The sequence below is a fragment of the Emydura macquarii genome, unplaced genomic scaffold (assembly GCF_026122565.2).
Source record: "Emydura macquarii macquarii isolate MOO-44397 ecotype Brisbane River unplaced genomic scaffold, CSIRO-AGI_Emac_v2 contig_67, whole genome shotgun sequence".
NCBI lineage: Eukaryota > Metazoa > Chordata > Testudines > Chelidae > Emydura > Emydura macquarii.
The window spans coordinates 5,585,050-5,604,687 of NW_027130204.1; the positions used below are offsets into that span (position 1 = coordinate 5,585,050).

Here is a 19,638-nt window from a genome sequence, read left to right on the forward strand (position 1 = left end):
AGATCCAGGAACCTCTCCTAATAATGACCCATATTCATCTTCCTTCCAGTGCTGGGGAAGGGGATGGGCCAGATGAGAAGCACAGGAGATGCCAGTGCTCCCTTGAGGGGGAGCTAGAGACTCCTCAAGGAGAAGCAGAGATACCCTCCCCCAGCCCCCCCAACAAGAGACAGGACAGGGAAACTAGCGACCCCTGACTTGGTGAAGAGATGCTAGGTAAGAGACAGTGACATTCTTACTGGGGAGCGGGACACATGGAAACAGAGACCCACCTCCCAATGTGGGGGGCAGAGCAGGAGGAGAGACACCTGTCGCCATGGAAATGGGGACAAAGTTTGACCCCAGTCAGAAGACAGTGGAGGGAGACCCTCAAAGGGGGAGAGGATGAGGAGACATCCCTGACTCCTTCCCCCACAAAGCAGGACGGGGGAAACAGAGAGACACTTTCAGAGGGCAGGAGAAAGCAACGGCAATGAAATCTCCAAGGGGAGAGGGAAAGGCTTGCAGGAGTGAGGGGAGAACTGTAGCAGGGACCTGTCCCAAGGGCAGTCTATGCCAGTGAGGATGGAGAACAAAAAGGGGAGTCAGAGGTTACGAGATCCCCAGGGGTAAAAGGAAGGGAAGGAGCCTGAGACCCAAGATGGGGAGAGAGGGATTTGGGGTGAGCCTACTAAGGGGACTAAATGGGGAGAGTGGGGTGGGAGGAGAGTGTTGAGACAGAGGGAGACAAAAGTAGCAAAAAAGACAGAAGAGCGGAAAATTAAACTGCAAAAGACGGAGGCAAACGAGAGAGACGGGACTGAAAACTGTGGAGGGAGCAGGAGAGAAATCCAGGGACACATGCTAAGTGCCTCTCATCATTTGCTGATTAATGCCAAGCAACATGCATGGTGCTTTACAGATCATGCAGGGCCTGCCCTGAAGGGGTTGTGGTCTCAGTACACAATGTGCTGATGAAAGGGAGTAGACAGCAGTTTAATAGACAAGTTGGTGCCAAAACGTTACCTAAAGCTCTACGACCTAGGTTCCCATGCAAGCTGAGCCACACAGGTAAACCCTTCTCCCTTGGTGCTTGCACAAGGGATCAGGACCCTGCTTTGATCAGATTCATACAGCAGGCATCTTTCTAGCTGATTGGAGTGGCCTGATTGTGGATAGAAGGTGAACATGGAATAGGGTGACCAGATAGCAAGTGTGAAAAATCGGGGCAGGAGATGGGAGGTAATAGGCACCTAGATAAGAAAAAGCTCCAAATATCGGGACTATCCCTATAAAATCGGGACATCTGGTCACCCTAACATGGAAGCTCCGTAGCTCTGTGTATGGGAAGGGGCAATGCCCTTTAGCTTTATGTTTGTTTTTCGGTGTTGCGGGAGTCATTTTATTGCGAGTCTTGCAATATTGGCTGGTTTAAGTAAAGCCCCATCTCCTGGAAACAATCTCAGCATTTATTTAAAACATAAGTAAGTTTCCAGCTCTCCCGATTTTGGAGGAAAGCCTGGAAATGTCACCTGAGTGCACACGAAAAGGCCAAATAAAAAGAGCCCCCACCTTCGTTTATTTATGTGTTTGTTTGTTTTATGCCTTTTTAAGGGTTGGCTCATGGTGCTTGGACTCTTGGGCTTGGCAGTGCAGGCTTTTCCCCACAAGAATGTGGCTGGCTTTTGAACATCTTTCCTGTATGTTTCTTGTGCAGCTGATAGGAAATGCCAGAGGGCATATAGGGGACAGTGGTTTGGGGGTATGTTTGTTGACATTGTATTGGAACAGTTTGCCACAGTGACAAGATAGTCAAATACAGACACAGAGATAAACACCAGGAAAGTGCACCATTATCTTCAGAATTTTCTGACAGAGAGCCGCCCAGGCCCACCTTTTTCTCAGTCTACCCAGATTTTCCTCCAGCCATCTCAGTTTTGGTTGGCTGGCTACAGGGCTGGGTACGTGATCGCTTGATTAAAGCCAATTGCCCAGATTCTCTCCTGCACAGGAAAGCGGGCCATCAGGGAGCGAACTGCACCTCCCTGCTTCTCATGGTTCATCTGTGCCAGCCCTGGCCCATCAGTGTAACTTAGGGTAGCCCACAAGGTGCTCTAACTTGTACCAACTGCCTAAAGACCCTACAGGACCTTACACCAGTTGTGCATTGGCATAGCCGATGCACTGTGCCCCAACCCCTTATGCCTCCAACACAACCCTTTCTGCTTCCTATGCCAGAGTGTGTGCAGGAGGGTTGTGGGGGGAGCTGGCACAGGAGCTGTCTCTGCCACTTTGTGTTAGCCAAGAGCTCCCGTAAACTGGGGGGATTCTCAGCTGGCTAGTTAGGGCCTGATTCTACCACTTCATGTGTGGTGTAAAGAACGGGAGAATCTGCGCCGGTATTGTAACAAATACACCCAAGAGGAGAAAGTTTAGGTTATATGCACAAACTTAACTGGGGACTGTTCTAATTTTTTTGAGTACTTCTTTATTTGGTTTCCTTCCTTATGAAGAATAAAAATTACCTGAAAGTGTTTTTAAAGTGTTGGAGGTTTTTTCTGCTTGGATTTCTGCCCCCTCAGATATACCTGAAGTGTAAATCTTGTCTTCCTTGCCTTTGCTGAAGGCCTTAGACATGTTTCTTAGCCCTTGACTTAGAGTGAGGGTGCTGAATTCTTAACAAAGTGCGCTTGTTGCCCAAGTGTTTGAATTAAATATGTGTTCAAAAAAGCATAGAGCTTTAAACAGTTGGCACATAAATCACTTTTCCTCTCAGAAGTGAAACCTTTATAACTTTAGTATCTGTGTGATCACAATAGAACCGGTTCTCTAGTTGCCCATAGAGTCTTCCAGGGTAGGCAAGACCTGGAAATCTAGTGTAAAAAACAGTGGGAAGGAAAAAAAAATCCACCAACCTTTCATAACTTTATGCATCATAAAGAAGCAAAATCAGGACAAGAGCCCATCTCCCCCACTTCTTTATAGGTCACCTTTTACCTGTCCATTTTATTCCCCCAGTATATTATACACCTTTGTATTCCAGCAGTATACAGTGGCAGAAGATCCAGATTAATCAGAGTGAAGACAGTTCACCCTTCAAAATAAATAAATCATTGATCCCTCCTGATATAATGGACAGCTTACAAAAACATTAAGGCTCAATTTACTCAAGTGTTCCATGTTCTTTCTACATACTCTATGGCTCTGTAGCAGAATTTCCTTAATAAAAATGACTGATGCACTTAAATTGCTCCAAATTACCCATTTGTATGTATTCACTGGAGTCTCTGTAACCCATCATGTACAATAACTTCAGCCCCTGATGCTGTTTTTGACTCAGAAGCAGAGGATCTAGCTTTAGAGTTTTCTGTTTACTCAGACAAGAAACAAAAGTTGGAAATATTTTCCCCAAATGCACATATGAAAAATTACATCTAGTAAACATGTAACTAGTCTCGTTCTCTGCTTGTGCTTTGTTATACGTTCAAAACACAATAATGCTTTCATTGCCACCTAGGGTCACTTGATTAGGAAGTCAGGTGGGGTAGCATCAAAGCAAGAAAAGATCTAGGCACCAACCACTGTCAGCGCAGTTTGGGATCTCATCTAACATTGCTTTGAAAAACAACTTGAATATGTTCAGTAATGTAAAAAACAGTAGATAAAACTGAAATGAGGAACGTGCACTGATTGAGATCAAATAACTACAAAGACAAGGATGATCTGCTATGGTAAACACAGAATGCATATCATTACATAATACTTGTAATTATTGGGTGACCCGAGGATCAGATTATATAGTGGGCTAGAACATGTTCAGCTAGTCCTTCACTGTCCCACTGATGTGTTATAAAAAGGGATTATAAAAATCCAGTGTATGAAGCTCCCACTTCAGAAACATAAATGTATCGTGTGTTGGTAAAATAAATTGGAGGCCTCATTCCTGATACCAGTAAATTGTGTGTCCACATAACAAAAAATTCCCTCCACACAGTTGGAACTCAATGGGCTGTAGCAGGAAATCTTAGCACAAGCCAAGGACTGGCTAGGCCACGAAGAGCGCACTCCGCCCTAGAGGTTGTCTTTCCTGGTCTGGGTTGAGGCACAGTGTGGGGGATATTCTGTGGCTAAAAAGAGAAGTGCATTCTCCAGAGATGTCCATGTGACGTCATTTACCACTAGGCACAATAGGCCTCTGACTCTGGGGTGACATGATGTATGGGATAATGTCATACCTTACCTCAGCCTGGAGCCCATGATGGCCTGCAGATTGAGGACATCAGACCTAGGCCCACCAGGCTATCAGACACAGCTTACCTCCCTACCGGAGTTCTTCCAGGTCACGCCTTCCCACGCCAGGGCTCTCTGCTGATATAGCAGGCAGAGGGCCTGTGACCCTGACTTTCATGATGGCTGGAGCCTCAGTCTGCTGCTCCCTCTCTTTAGATGAGGTGTGTGTGTGTCTTTCAATCAATCAATCAGTCCAATCAATCAATCACTATTCTAGATCCTTATTGCCTCTTGAGCCAGCTGGTTCCCCAGTTCATTGTCTTTCAACTTCTTTTGCACAATTAACAAGAGAAATGTAATTAAAAAGAAGCAGCTTGGGTAACAGTCACTCCAGCCTTGTAAAACAAGTCCCGTTTATTTTGTTATTAATTCATAATTGGTAAATACAGTTCATCTGTAAAATTGGCCAGTGACAGATATTTCGGGGACAGATGATCCAGTCAGAGACTGAACAACCAAGGAGTTGTTTATAAAATCCATACATGTAGGCCAGTTAAATGCATTCACCAGAACAAATCCAACATTCAATAGGAAGAAAACGCCACTTGAACTCGTGGGAGGGTGAGGCAGCTGCTGGCAGAGTGGAGGCCTGGCCTCAGTCTGAGAAGTGGTATTTGGAGGAGAAGGAGTTGTGGCTGTCTAGAAAGGCGAGAGGGGTGAATTTCAAAGGGAGGAAATGCTGGTCCCCAAATGACTAGGGAATCTCGGTCCCTTCTCTGATTCAGCTTTCGAACAGGCCATGTCCTTTGACGAAGAACCGCTGTGTAAAAGCCCAAGAGTACTGAGAAATGCAGTATGCAAAGGAGGCCTTTTGTGAAATCACAGTATATTCAATCTGCTGTACCTCTGTGCATTCAGAAAGTCTATGGCTTTCTTTAGTCCTATCATTTTTCTTCTGGAAAGGATGAAACCCAGCTTGGTTCTAGATTCATTAGTCTAGAACTGTCTATTCAATGTCACTATTATTTCTTAGGGAGTTAGACTCCCAAAACAGTGATTGCCCATTATTTTTTATGAATATTGCACATTCCCCACACACCATAAAAATCACAGCTACAATTTGTGCTTTTGCACCACGATCATAGAAGATGGACCGTTCATCACAAAACTTCTAAGCGCAGTGATGTAAAAAATCGAAAGCATTTGTTATTTACTAACATATTACTTGATTTTTTCCTCTGGTGTACAAACATTTGATGCTGGTAACAAGAATCACTGATGTCATGTTATATTAATATGTAAAAATAGAAAACTGACAGTGATACTACAATCATTGTGTTGCCTGTACATAGTTTGCTTATAAAAATCTAAAACAACTGCGTTTTAAAAAACAGATCAAAACAATAACATGAAGTTTGTACTATACCAAGATCCCCAGCTGATGTAAACGGGTGCATCTCCATCTTCATTGAAGGCAATGGAATTGCACTCTTTTTTTCACCTGCTAAGTATCTGGCCCCTTATTTTAAGAATATTAACCATATTTGCTTCATGGATGACATGCATAACATAGCTTTACTAAAGTGCCAATCCATAACAAACAATTGCTCATTTTCTCATTAGGTATCTTTTGCTTTTAGGATATATTCACATTAAATATAATTACCAAGCATTTTTAATTACCATTAATCTAATCTGAATATATAATTTTTCTGAACCTAACCCAGAATTCCAAGCAAACAGTGTTGGTGCCCACTGGGGGTCTGACCCCACAATTAACTCCATCCAGATGGAGAGGGTCACTGGTCACTCATGCAGTCATTGCCAGATGGGAGCACAGTAAAGCCACATTCTTTCCCCGCCCAGAGAAAGGTCCTAAGGAAAACTCCAGACACATAACAAGAACCATTTCCACATTTGTTTTCAAATTTCTCTGTCTAGGTGTTTTTCTTTTCTCTCTCTAGAGTGGCTCCCTCTCAGGTGTCTAGAGATTCAGTCAGATATTAATTCAGCTTTATTTAACTGCAAAAATGCTTGGCTGGGTAATAAGAAGTCCTGCATGGCAGTATAGTTACGTTCCCAAGTGAGGACCTGCTTCTTCATTCCTTGCACACCCCAAATAGCCAGTGACTTTAGTTAGAGTGTCAGGTGACAAAGGAATGGAGGACTGTACTCAGTGTTGTTGAATACTGAATACATAGGGTAAGTCTTAACAAATAAGGACCTAAGAAGCATATTGGAAATGAGTGTGCTGGCACAAATGGGTAAGCGGGCACATAAAATACACAGCTACATGTGCAAAGCAAAAAACAGCATGCAGAATATGCATTTGCATGGATGAAAAGCAAATCGTAACACCTTTGCCCATACATCTTAATATTTTGTATATGTGGTTACCCACTTTTAGCTGCACATGCATATTTTGCCTGTGTAGTATGGGAGCTCCCGTGGGAAAAAGTAGCCTTTACCAGTGTCCTCTGAGGCTACTTACTCATTGATTCATGGTCTCAGAGCAGAATTTAGGTTTGTAACGTGCTTTTCATTAAACAAAAATGACTTACAAAATCTGCAAAAATGCTTTCTGAACCTATACTCGTTGCCTAAAATGAAAATAATTTTTATACCAAATATTTAGGCATGGCAGAATTCAATTTTTATTTTTATTTTTTTTTATAATTTTGACAGATAATATTGATATTTATTTTTAAGCATTTGTTTTGTTTAAATTTTCAGTTGCCCAGAAATGGGTTTTAAACATTTTTTCAGTTTTCACAGTTGCAGGAAATTATGGGGAATCAGACAATAAGAGGGGTCAAACAATAATTATGTAATGACAGTACACTTTGAGATTCAAAAAATTAAATCTTTATAACTGCAAAGACACAAATTATCAACATCACATGTCAAAATATACAAAGTAAGTATCCTTAAATCAAATTCTAACAAATTCTCAAGCAGCACTTTTCTTTCTTTGCCTATCTATAAATTTTGGTTATTATTAATGGAAATATTTTTGATGGCTTGTGTGTGTTCAGTGAAATCAACATTTACCAATAAAAATCTAATCCTTCCAAGCCTACAAATATTTAATATACATACTTGGTACTTGTTTTGTGCTTGATAGACTGCTGTGTTGTATAAAGATTGGCACAGCAGATAGGAAAGTATAATGTGGATGGTACACATTAGAAGTTTGCAAAATATTGGCAACAAGAGAAAAGTATTCAAAACCGGACTGGTTGTGCCTGACCATACCAATCTGAGAAGGGATCCTTGTTCCTGAAACACTCATGTTTTACAAATGTTTGTGCTCAGAAATGAGCCCCTTTTTGAATGCATTTTCTGACGTAAAACGTGCCCATTCCAAATCATATAGTACATAGAATTTTCACAGAATAGTTACTTATATTTAGACATCTCGTTGATTTTCACTGAAAACTCAAATCTGAGCGGTGCAAACTGACCCCCAAATCACAAAATCGCATCAGTTTTGCACAGTTCTGCACAACCGTTAAAATTTGCATTAGAAAATAATTTTGTTCCCAATCCAAAGCCTACAGAAATAAACAGAATGATTCCCATAGAGTGTGGCCATTGACTTTATGGAAATAGTATCTTTGAATGGGTGGGATGAAAGGAAGCATTTGTTTGGCTAGTATCGGTTCTGAATGTACAGGGGTGTGTCTGTGATGGGTGAATCTCAAATGGTTTGAAATCCACATTCAGTTTGGGGAGGTATCCAAACAGTGAAGCTTAATCAAACCCCTTTGGTCTATGTCATGAGAACAAGTTCTCTCATGAGAAATCCAGAATTTCCTGAGGCCAGTTAGGCTACCCCCAAGAACAACCTCTATTAGACTTATTATTATAGTTCTGCTTTTTGTCTGTTTTTCTTCAACTAGAGACAAAAGGCCTGAATCTTCTCTTACTTACTTAATTGTAAATCAAAAGTAACTCTACTGATGACAACTGAGTTATTCTGCTGTAAGAGGAGAATCAGGCCTAATGCTATTCTTCTATAGAGCTTTTATGTTTACATTTCCTTTGGGGAGGACAAAATGACAGGGAGAAGGACAAAAAAGAAACCAATGCACAGAATAGACACATTTATAAGCAGACATATTACGTATACTATACTTGCACCATCTTGTCGCCATGCATTTCTGATTAGGAAGATCTTTTACAATGTACCATCCAGTAAATGGTGAAAAAATAGCTTAACCAAAGGTGATACAGTTTTGATACAGATCTTTCCAAAAAAGTGATGATTAAAACAAGTTGCTTTCTTACTGCACTTTCTAGAGCTTAATAACTTGGCTGTTCCGTATCACTTTTAAAAATCACCCAGTCCAAAATAAGGAACAACTATACCTTTCTCACTTTTTTTAAAGTTAGCTTTGTGTTTCACTAGAGCTCGATAAGAAAAAGAAAAGCATCTAAAAATACAATGATCAAAAGTCTTCCCATTCTAACAAAAAAAATTGCAACTGCATCTCATTCAGTTTTGCTGCTTGATAGACTATTTACAGGCCAAGTTTCAATCTGGAGTGAAGTTTTAGAGCTGTGTTATGAGTAACTCCTGAGACTGGGGGTGAACATATGGAAATATTCATCAGTCTTAAAATGCTAGCAGCAGGGTACTGCACAAAGAGTCCAGCTGTTGATTTCAGGGGCTGTATTGTATATTTAGTATACAATAATCTGAACATTAAATTCTGTCTTTTCAGTGTATGCGAAAAAATGAATCTGTCTGATATCTGATGTTCTGCATAGTCAGATATCGTCTGTTTATAAACGTAGTTCCAAGACAGAGATGGGAGTCTTAACTAGAGTTGACATCTGTTCTGTTCTGCACCTGTTCTACACAGAACTCTTACTCTCTGTCACCTGTCACACAGTACCACCAAAGCACTGGACAATATAATGTCCACTTTTACAATCCTTATGACCCTAGGGGGCAAAGCAACAGCGGTAGCAGCAGCAGTGGGTGGTTTCATACCATCAGATTTTTATTTTGCCAGCATTGCCCTTTTATGTTATCTATAAGCCGGGGGTTCACCCAACAGCAAATTTCTTCACCGTGACACCTCTCCTCTTTGGAGATGCAAGCCTCATTTTCCTTCTCACCAAACCAAGCCACAACAAAAGTCAGACTTTTAGTGTTTACAAATATCAAACAGGTGCGCATGTGTGTGTTATTGTGTGTCTGTCTGAATATATTTATATTTAAAATAATTTATGACTTCAGTTCTCAAGATATCCCTTCAACAGCAAAATCCTCTAAATCGCTGATTGAAATGATGTCCATGTTTGTCGATGGACTCATATCTTTCCTAAAATCATGCTCTGTTTCATCTGCATGTTGACTAAGAGAGTCAAATACAGGTTCAATATAGGGTTGAGGCTCTGGAGATTCTGCACATCTCCCGTCTTGCTGCCAGTCTTCAGCGGCTTCTGCTGGTGCTCTTGGTACTTTCTGCGTTAGCGAAAGAGGTTCAGAGAGTTGGGAAGCTGATCTCATAATTGGCACTGGTAAAGGCAGCACACTGGGGTATAATACACAAGGAGAATTTACATTTTCCAAAGAGGCTGTTTGATGTAAACCTCTTTCTGAGGAAGGGATAGAGATTTGGATGTATTTGCCAGTTTCTGGCTCATAAAAGGTCTTTAAATGAACTTGAACTGGTAAATCGACAAAAAAGTACTGCCCTGAGTCAGGGTCTTGCAGGAGTTTACGCTGAGTTGCAGGTAAAGAGGGTGTGGGGCTTACAGATGGGGCACCTTGGAGTCTCACCATGCTAGATTCTGAAGGAGGGAAAGGTGAGTGGGGCACAGGAGATGGTGGGGAATGGATCAGAGTTAAGGGGGATAATGGACTCTGTCCAGAACGCGATGGCTTTCTCCCAAGAGACTGTATGTGCTCTGTTTGCAGATTCTTCTGCACTGCCTCTATCTTTTTTCTCTTGTTTGCCAGCTTTTTTGCCCGCCGCAGGGCCTTTTCACTTTTGGGTGGCACGGCAGGTGGCTTGCCCAGTGGTTTTGCCTCATGACCCAGGAGCTGTGATCTCTCGTTTGTCATTCTAGAATGGCTGGTGTCCTCAGACAGCAAGCTCCTCCGCGTTGAATCAAGTATCTCCTCTGCAGAAATGTCAACTTTGTTCTTTGTTCCCACATTCAACAAAGTGGAATTTGTAACATCTTCTGCCTTTGTTACACTAGAACTTGCAATTCTCTCTGACAATGGACCGGTAACAACTGAGCTGTCTGACTTTGGGCTTGATACAATGTTATATGCAAGGTCATCTAACACAGTAGATGTTTCTTCCAAGGGTCCATTTTCTCTTGAAACTTCATTGGTTACAGGACAGTATATGTGGTTCTCTAATATTGAGCTTATTGCAGGAGAGCTCATCTCCCTACTGATGATTTTTTTTGCACAAGACCCACCTCTACGATTAGACAAAAGATGATTCTTAAAATAATTTGTCTTCTCTTCCGAAGGGGAGCCCAGTTGGTTTTGTGCTACGCTATCTTCTAAAGCTGATTTTTGATGTGCAAAGTAGTGCTTCGCCTTTCCAACCTCGACCTTCTCTTTGCTTCTGTGACCGCTTTCCTCATTACTTTCCCCAACTTTATTTAATTGTGTTGGAGTCACTTCATCATCTTCCCTCAACATCCTTAATGAAACACTCCCTACATCTTCTGAAAAGGTGGGGTCCCATATTAGTTTGGTGTTTTCTGCCCTTTGAAAACACATGCCAGCTGGAGTAGATCTCGGATCACTGGCATCCTCATTTCTGATTAGTGCATCTTCTCTTGCATTCTGTTCTTTTATGCTTTTTGGTAATGACCAGTCAATCTCCTGAATGCTAGGTGTACCTTGGAGCTGCCTGTAAATCAGCTTGTCCTTCTCCGTATTGACTGTATCTTCTGAGGACAAGGACCTAAGCAGAGGCAGCTTGACTGCCTTTATCACAGGAGATGATTTGAATGTGTTGTCTTTAATCTGAAAGAGATTGGGTTTGAATGAATTTGAAGAAAGTGGTGACGTTGGCTCTTCTGACTTGGAAGTGGAAGTATCTTTGTTGCCTTCTGTTGCAGAATTCATACCACTGACCTCTTCCCTTTTCTTGCTCATCAATCTCTCTTTTGTCAGACTCTCGCTTGCACCCTGTGCAACCTTTCCTTCACTCCTCTCTTCTGTGCTAGTGTCACAGTTACTAAAAGAGTAATACTGCAACTCATCTTTCCCTACCATTTTTCCTTTCCCCTTACTACTTTGCCTGTCATCTACGTTCATTTCATTCCTACTCCTCTGGCTTTCTTCAAGGCATGCTTTCTGAAACAGCTGAATCAGTGAAAATGGCTCCTCCTGAAATGGCTGATCTACTGTGGACACAAAAGAGTACTCAGAAGAACTGTTGCTGCTTTTGCCTTTATTTTCATTGCTTCTTCTGACACTGGTTTGATTTTCATTGTAAGGAACATCATCTTCTGCTGGTGAAGGAAGTTTTGGGGGTATTTTGGGGACATCATTTCCATTCTGGCTTTCAGCATCTCTCTCACTTCCATGGCCTTGTAAGCTGGAATTATACCTTTGCATTTGCTGTGCAGCTTTTGCATCTGCATTGTCTCTACGGTAGCCGTTCAGTGAAGGATAAGGAAGACTTTTCCTTACACTGTGTTCGTTTGACTGGTGCCCAGAGATAGAGCCATTTTCACTCTTCTCAGTGTCTTTCAATAGAACTTTGTTTTTTGAATCATCCTGTTGCAAATTGTACTGATTTTGGTGAAATGAACTATCTATTGTTGTCTGGGGTGAACTTAAAGATAGATAATTATTTGTTATGTGTCCTTCTAAATGAGTTTTATTATCCTTTTCTGGGATATTGTCCGTTTGTACAAAAAGTCCATGGCTTAATTCATCTTTCTCTGCAACCTCTAGGCTACTTTTTTCTAGAAAAGTGGACACTGTAGCATTCATTTTTACACTTTCTTGTTTCATATTTTCCTTAGTCTTATTTTTCTCTTCAAGGGTTTTTAAGAGAGGAGAGGGACTATAAGTGCTTTTAACACATTTTCGGACATCTTTCAGGTTGAATAATAAACTTGGTGCTTTAGACTTGTAATTATCCCGAGATTGATAATCACTAAATCCACTTCCCTTATGTCCTTTTGCTGCTGCAGTGTCAGGTATTGGTGGTGTCGCAAGCTCTGGTTGATTTTCTGTCTCTTGTTTTGATGGTATGATTGGTGTTAAAAGTTTTGTGATGTTGAAAGAGGTGCTAATGGATTCAGCGGAGTTTACCTGTTTATCTACTGTGGTTATATCCGCAAAATGTTCTACGGCAGATGGCTTTTTATAAAAACAGATTTCTTCTCCATTGAGCTGTGACTTTTCATTTGAACTCTCCTGTGCCTTCACCACTACCCCTTTTCTATTTCTCTGTCTCCTCCAGGGTGGACAGATATAGTCTAATTCAGGCTTGGTTGCCTTATTCTGAGTGCAGATAACTTGGGACATTGATGGTGGTGGAGCAGGGGCCTTGGATACAGGTGATGGTGAACCCGGGGTCTTGGATACATGTAGTAGTGGATCAGAGACGTGGGGTACAGATACTGATGGAATAGGAACTTGAAACTCAGCTGCTGGAGGGACAAGGACAGGGTGTACAGGTACTAATGGAACAGGGACCTGAGGTTCAGTTACTGGTGGGACATGGTCCTGGAAGTCATTTTTGGGGGGAAATAGATCCATTAGGAAATCTTTTCCCTGAATTCTAGCAACTGTGGCCTTTCCGGGTGGTGATTTATGTTCAGATATATAGGAGCTTTTAACTAATGGTGTTTCCTCAAAGCATGGAATAGCCTCCTTTTTTGGTAAAATATCTGCAAATTCCCCTTTTTCACTCAGTTTGTTATGATGGGCATTCCATGATTCAAAAGCACTGTTCTCACTGTGAAGAAAATTGCCCTTTTTTGCTGGCTCTTTAACTTTCCCACGTCTGTTTTTGACTGTCTTTTTAGAAGAGCTGGTGAGATTTGACTTAAAAATGTTTGAAGCCTCCATCAGTGCAGGGTGATAACCATCGGGACCACAAAAGCCCACATCCACTTTATTATGTCTTTTCTGTACCTCGTGTTTGTTACAAAGCCAATGGTTATCTCGACACACATCAGAAAATTCGGAAAGTTCTTTCCGGATGTTTAGAATTGCCGGGTCATCCCAGAAAGCCATGTCATTTCCCCGAATTAATTTACATTTTTGAGAACAATTTTTAACTGGCTGTTTAATGGCTGCCAGGGAACCATCTGGACATTGGTTTTCAGTCTTATCAAATGTCTTAATCAAACAGGACACTTTTGAGATATGTTTGTTGTTCCTTGGACCAGATGCTGGCAAATTTGGCTTTTTCCTTTCCGTGGTGCTGTTTTTAGCAACTTTTTTCTCTTCTTGAACACGCTTTGGTAATCGCTGGAATGTTGACGCCCATGTATGCTCATTGTTTTTCAGTGCTAACTTATTGCAGATATTACTTTTCTTGATGGAGTGATTTCGTGTCCCTTGGTGAATCTTACCAGAGAACTGGTGGGTGATTTCTGGTGAAATGACAAGATCCAATTCATTGTCAGATGCTTCAAGCTCTGCCACGCACAAACTCTTGAAGGCACGGTCTGTGAGGCTGCATACCTCTCTGTCTGTATCATCCAGGAGGCTTCCGATACTAGAGGAGTCACTAAGTCCATCTGTATGTTTCTTATTTCCCTGCATTGTCATTGTAACTCATGAATAAATTATCCCAAGCATTAATTTTGTATGTCAATTAGGGAGAAGATTCTGTTGGATATTCCCAACTGTTTGTAATGTATTATCCTAAAGTTCTTCCTTCAGAATGTCTTGCTTTACATTAATTCACCTTACAGAATCAGAAAACGGGAGTTTCTTCTCTGCAAAACCAACAGATATAAAAATACAAATGAGCGTACTGTACAATCACCCTGTCCTACATACAACATCTTCCACTGATTTGATCCTATAGTTAAAGGTAATCAAAATCTCAGGAATCAAATTATTTTTGAACACTAATTCTTTCATGTTGATCAGTGGATAGTTCAATCACTGGAAAGTGCTATTGAATTCATAAGAAAGACAGGGGTCTTGATTCAGCAAAGCACTTAACACCCATTGATTTAAAAGGGACTTAAGCATAGAACTTAAAGTTAAGTATGTGTTTAAGTGCTTTGCTAAACAGAAGGCCCAGCTTTTGAAGAAGAAAGACAGTTGTAGTTTTAATACATGTAAGCGGGTTGAAAAAAACCCTAAACTTTCCCTTAGCTGGTGTGAAAGCTACAAATTGCTTTGTCTTCAGCAGGATTTTACCACTTGTAAGTTACCAAATGATAAATAATACATGGTAAAACTATTAATTTTTCCTACAGTGAACACAACCTATGGGAGACCCATAATAATAAAAGATTGAATAAACTCTGTGTATGTTATAGGCCAAGATTGCAAAAAATGGGGATCCGAACTATATAATCCAAATAAGTGACTAGATTTTCAAAAGAACTGAGCATCCAACAGTTCCCATTGATTTCAGGGGTTTACTTGATAAGCTGACCACTTATTTAGGTGCTTAAACATGAATTTAAGAGCCAGACTTCAGGCTCATATTTTCGCAAAGTTGGCCTGTAAACACTAGCAAGTTCTATTAAAGATGTGATATGAATCTATGTGGATAACAAGGTCAGTCACTTCTTTTACAAGAAGACTTGATCTCAGCAAAAGGAAGGCACACTGATGTGAAAAACATAACAGGTGCAAAGTATATCATTGCCTATAATGGACTAATGCTTAAAATTAAAGAATGGAAAACAATTCTAATAACTTTTAGCACTTATAGTTAAAATATATTGGGCTAAAATCAAAACTGAGTGTGGAATGTTCTGTTCAAGTCTGTTCCCTTCCATTTATGTCGTGATGGTGTAGCCATGTTGGTCTCAGGATAAAAGAGAGACAAGATAGCTAAGGTAATGTCTTATTGGACCAACTTCTGTTGGTGGAAGGTACGGGGTTTCAAGCTCCAGAGTGCCCTTCTTCAGGTCTGACTCTGCTTCTTTCCCCAGCCCTGAAGTAGAGCTCTGGATAACTCAAAAGCTTGTACCTTCCAGCAACAGAAGTTAGACCAATAAAAGACATTACCTCACCTACCTTGTCTCTATTCTAATTGGTCCTTATACCAGCTCAGCTGTATGGTAACTGACATCAGTAGAGTTGCACCTGCTCTCACCAAGTTCTCACTCAGTCTTTTAGAACATATTTATCCCTAGTTTAAGCACACTTGAGTAAGCAGACTTACACCAGCGATAAATTGAATCCATTGTGTATTAACAAATCCCAGGCAAATGCTCTTGCCACAAAATATTTTAGCTGAGTATGTTAGAACACAGTGGAAACTGAGGAGGCTGCTAATATCTGCATAGCCAGCAGAAGGCAGGATAGACTAGGGGGACTCCATTAGACCCACCAAAGGAGCACAAGTAACAGTTATTCTCCATTTCCAGAAGTTACGATAACAAAAGGCAACCATTGTTAACAGTTCGGTCAGAGGATTTCTGGGCCTCCCATTAATCCACTGGTATGCAAATTAAGGGCCACATTGTGACAGGTTTGGGCCGTCTCTACACCAGCCTGCTGAGATGGACCAGAACTCTATAGCGAATACGCTGGACCTGCTGACAGCTGGTGTGCCTACACTCTACCTCCAATGCAGAGCTGAACTTTATAGGCACAACAGAACCCTAAACTAATTTAGATTCTCTCTATTACATGAGCCAGGCTCTGGAATAAATTACAGTGAAACCCGACTAAGTGTCCCCCCACTACAGAAAGGATGTGGATAAATTGGAGACAATCCACAGGAGGGCAAGAAAAATGATTAGAGGGTTGCAGCACATGACTTATGAGGAGAGTCTGAGGGAATGAGGCTTGCTTAGTCTGCAGAAGAAAAGAGCGAGGGGGGATTTAACTACCTGAAAGGGGGTTCCAGGGAGGATGGAGCTAGGCTGTTCTCAATGGTGGCAGGTGACAGAACAAGGAGCAACGGTCTCAAGTTGCAGTGGGGGAGGTCTAGGTTGGATATTAGGAAAAACTTTTTCACTAGAAGGATGGTGAAGCACTGGAATGGGTTACTTAGGGAGGTGGTGGAATCTCCATCCTTACAGGTTTTTAAGGCCTGGCTAGGATGATTTAATAGAGGTTGGTCCTGCTTTGAACAGGGGGTGGGACTGAATAACCTCCTGAGGTCCTTTCCAACCCTAATCTTCTATGATTCTATGATTGCCCAAGGGGCCAGCAAAAATCAGTGGTCTAAGTCAAGTCTGATCTTTGGCTATATTTCTTAACAGAATTGCACTGCAAAAAAATGAGCCTAAGCTTCGAAGTTCAGACTGAGAACTGTCTCCAAATCTGAAGTATCACAAAAATGAAGGTTGTCCAGATTTAAGGTTCTATCTTGGGCCCATCCCAAACCTGAGATATGAAGTCTGGATCCAGATCTGAACTCCCCCTATATTTAGATCCAGGGTTCCTGTTTGGCCCATCTCTGCTTTAAAGAGGTCTCCTGTAGAAGTGGACTTGATGGCTGGAAGCTGAGGTTTCAATAAACTCCCCAAAAATGTCTCAATGGTGGCCAATATCTGGGATATTTCTAGGAGCAGCCTTGCTAAAATGGCTTATTCAGATTTAGTTCTTTCTTCAGATTTAACTATTCTTATCCTCCTGGTCTAATTAAAAACTCAACTAACCTTTTCTTAGGCTTTGTCTACATTGAAAAAAAACACACCCCGACTGGCATATGTTTCACCAACAAAACGACCGTGTGGACAGCGCTATGACAGCGGGAGACTGACATAGTTACCACCGCTCATTGGGGATGGTTTAATTATGCTGGTGGGAGAGCTCTTTCCCATTGGCATAGAGCGGCTACATGGGAGACCTGATAGTGGCGCAGCTGCATTGGTACAGCTGTGCCGCTGTAAGGTCTGTAGTGTAGACATAACCTTAGATTCACATGGCTATTGTGGAACCTGATTCTGTCCCCACAGCAGTATAACTCCATTGATTTCAGTGCAGCCACTCCCGATTTACTCCAGAATAAGAGCACACTCAGTCCCAGTACTTTACAGTCCATTTTCCCATGTATAGGATTTTTCTGATGTGGCTTAACCTACCCCACCTCATACATTTTGTTCAGCCAAAACAAAGAGAACACAAATGGCTTTCCACTCCATTCTCCCTGGGGCTCTTACCTGCTATGTGAGTGGATACCGTAGGTGCATACCTTTTATATAATTTTGTCATCCGTGCTTGTGTGTATTTAGAACTTCCTCTCATGCTTGCATCTGGCCTCCTTGCTGCCCTTCTTTAGTGAGGAGTTAAAAATAGTTCAGTGAAGTAGATCTGGCAGCAGGAGTGTCGTAATCTGTTTTCGACCTTCAGCATTTTTGACTCCTAGTGAACTCTGCAATTCAAAAACAAATTCATTTGTTTGTGTGAGCTGAAGTAGGTGGGATTGGCTCATGGATTGTAGCTATTCATTCATTCATTCACACTGCAATAACCATTTTCATAGCCAATTGCAGGCTGTCATTGCTGCTGTGTAATTCTCCGTTTAGCACTGGTTTATACATAATCGGCACCGTTTGCTATGAACTCTGACACTACAATAATTTCCCTTTGCTCCACTTTTTCAACTTCTCTGTGGGAGTTAGACACCTAAATGCCTTTGAGAATCTGGACTGTAATCCTTAATGCACTGAAGATCCCAGGCCTCATTATTCCATACTGGTTCCTCTGTGCCCTCAGATTTACACCCCAGTGTAGTCTGCTTTCCAGTGCTGGTTGTTGACCCAGCACACCAGTTGGGGAAATTTAGGTCACGTTGGCAGCCTAATCCAAGGGGAGAGATGTTTTGTACAGCAAGAAGGCACGGAGTTATTACCAATACCCTCAGTCTCCCAGCAGCAAGAAACTGCCTCTCCTCTCCTCCCCAACCCTGTACCCTCCAATGTATGAGAAAAACCCTCGGAAATTAGCCAAGTGTTAAACGCAGGAGAATTAAAGTAAATGGTGTCTGTCTGGCCAAATAAGAGAGATCAGATGGGTGAGGTAATATTTGCTTTTGGCTCTTTTATTTCATCATGAGACGTTGTTTCAAGAAAAGATATTACCTCACCCACTTCGTCTCTTTAATATCCTGGGACCCATGCAGCTACAACAACATTGAATACAGCCAAATTTAGTTCATTTTAAAACACAACAGTATTTCATGTATTTTTGCCCAGAGAATCCTGACAGCTAACAAAAAGGGGGACATTTTGAGAGCGATGAAAGTGAACTACAAACAGATTTTTTAAAAACCACTACCAGGAAAGCTACTGTGGCCGGGTTCGACACCTGCCTATCATTCTGATAGTCAGAAATTGTTACCACGTGCTTGGCATTTTGATAGTCTATGAAAAGATGAATTTTAGTCCCATTCCTAGTGGACAAACGCCACCCTTTTAACATTCAGGGGATGTCTGTACTGTAGCTAGACACCCTTGGCTGGCCTGTGCGAGCTGACTCAGGCTCGCAGGCCTCAGGGCCTGTTTAATTCGGCGGCAGTCGACAGCAGTTACGCAAGCTACACAGAGTAGCTTGCGTAACTTCCATTTAGCGTGCTGTCTCCACTGCGCTGCACGGATGGGAAATGCATACCCGTTGACACAGCACTACGCTTTTTGGGGAGGTGGTTTTATGAAATAGACTTCCGGATCGATTGAGCGGGTCTTCACTGCTGCTCAGTCGAGCTGGATAAATTGATCTGATGGCGGCGAATTCACCGCCATCAGTATAGCCATACCCGGTGGAGCCCAGGCAATAGGACCCTGCGAGGTCTATGCTGCAATTAAACAGCCCTTTACTTCCCTGAGAGCTCAAGTCAGCTGGCACGGGCCAGTCAAGGATGTCTAGTTGCAGTGTGTTCATACCTTAAGTGGTGGTCTAAGCAGAGAGGAATGACAGAATTGGCCTGTGCTCTCTTTCCTTTCCAAAGGGTCCTTCTTGCTTAGCGTTAAGACACTTAAAAAGGGAGTGTTGCCAGTGCTGCCCCTTCACTGTGGGGAACCAAGAGAATTTCAGGCATTTTTTAGTTTCAATGCAATCTGCTGAATTTCCCAACATGGATTCATATTCACCAGAAAGGGTAAGCGAAGGTCAGAAAGAGAAAACAGTAAAGATGCCGGATTAGAGCTGGGTTCCAGCCTCCGATCACGAATCCTGATCTTCACTTCCCCAGAGCAGTCAGTTCCAGGATTTTGGTTCAGCCATGATAGAGACAGGACCAACTGTGAAGTTTGGATCTGGCTTCAGATCCAAACTTCACC

The 19,638-nt window shown here is 41.9% G+C and overlaps 1 protein-coding gene across 2 annotated transcripts in view; it reads right to left on the reverse strand.

Moving 5' to 3' along the window:
* Positions 1 to 19,638, reverse strand: part of CUNH10orf71 (chromosome unknown C10orf71 homolog) — a 53,407-nt gene that overhangs the window by 18,314 nt on the left and 15,455 nt on the right. Inside the window, exons 2-3 of one of the 2 annotated variants that reach the window (XM_067538878.1) lie at positions 17,553 to 17,732; positions 4,589 to 14,157 (exon numbers count right to left, since the gene is read on the reverse strand). In XM_067538878.1, coding sequence (XP_067394979.1) covers positions 9,461 to 13,987 — 4,527 coding nt within the window. In that variant the 5' untranslated portion in view covers positions 13,988 to 14,157; positions 17,553 to 17,732 and the 3' untranslated portion in view covers positions 4,589 to 9,460. Of the gene's footprint in view, positions 1 to 4,588; positions 14,158 to 17,552; positions 17,733 to 19,638 lie in introns of those variants that run through there. The other variant, XR_010918154.1, reaches the window with a different exon arrangement.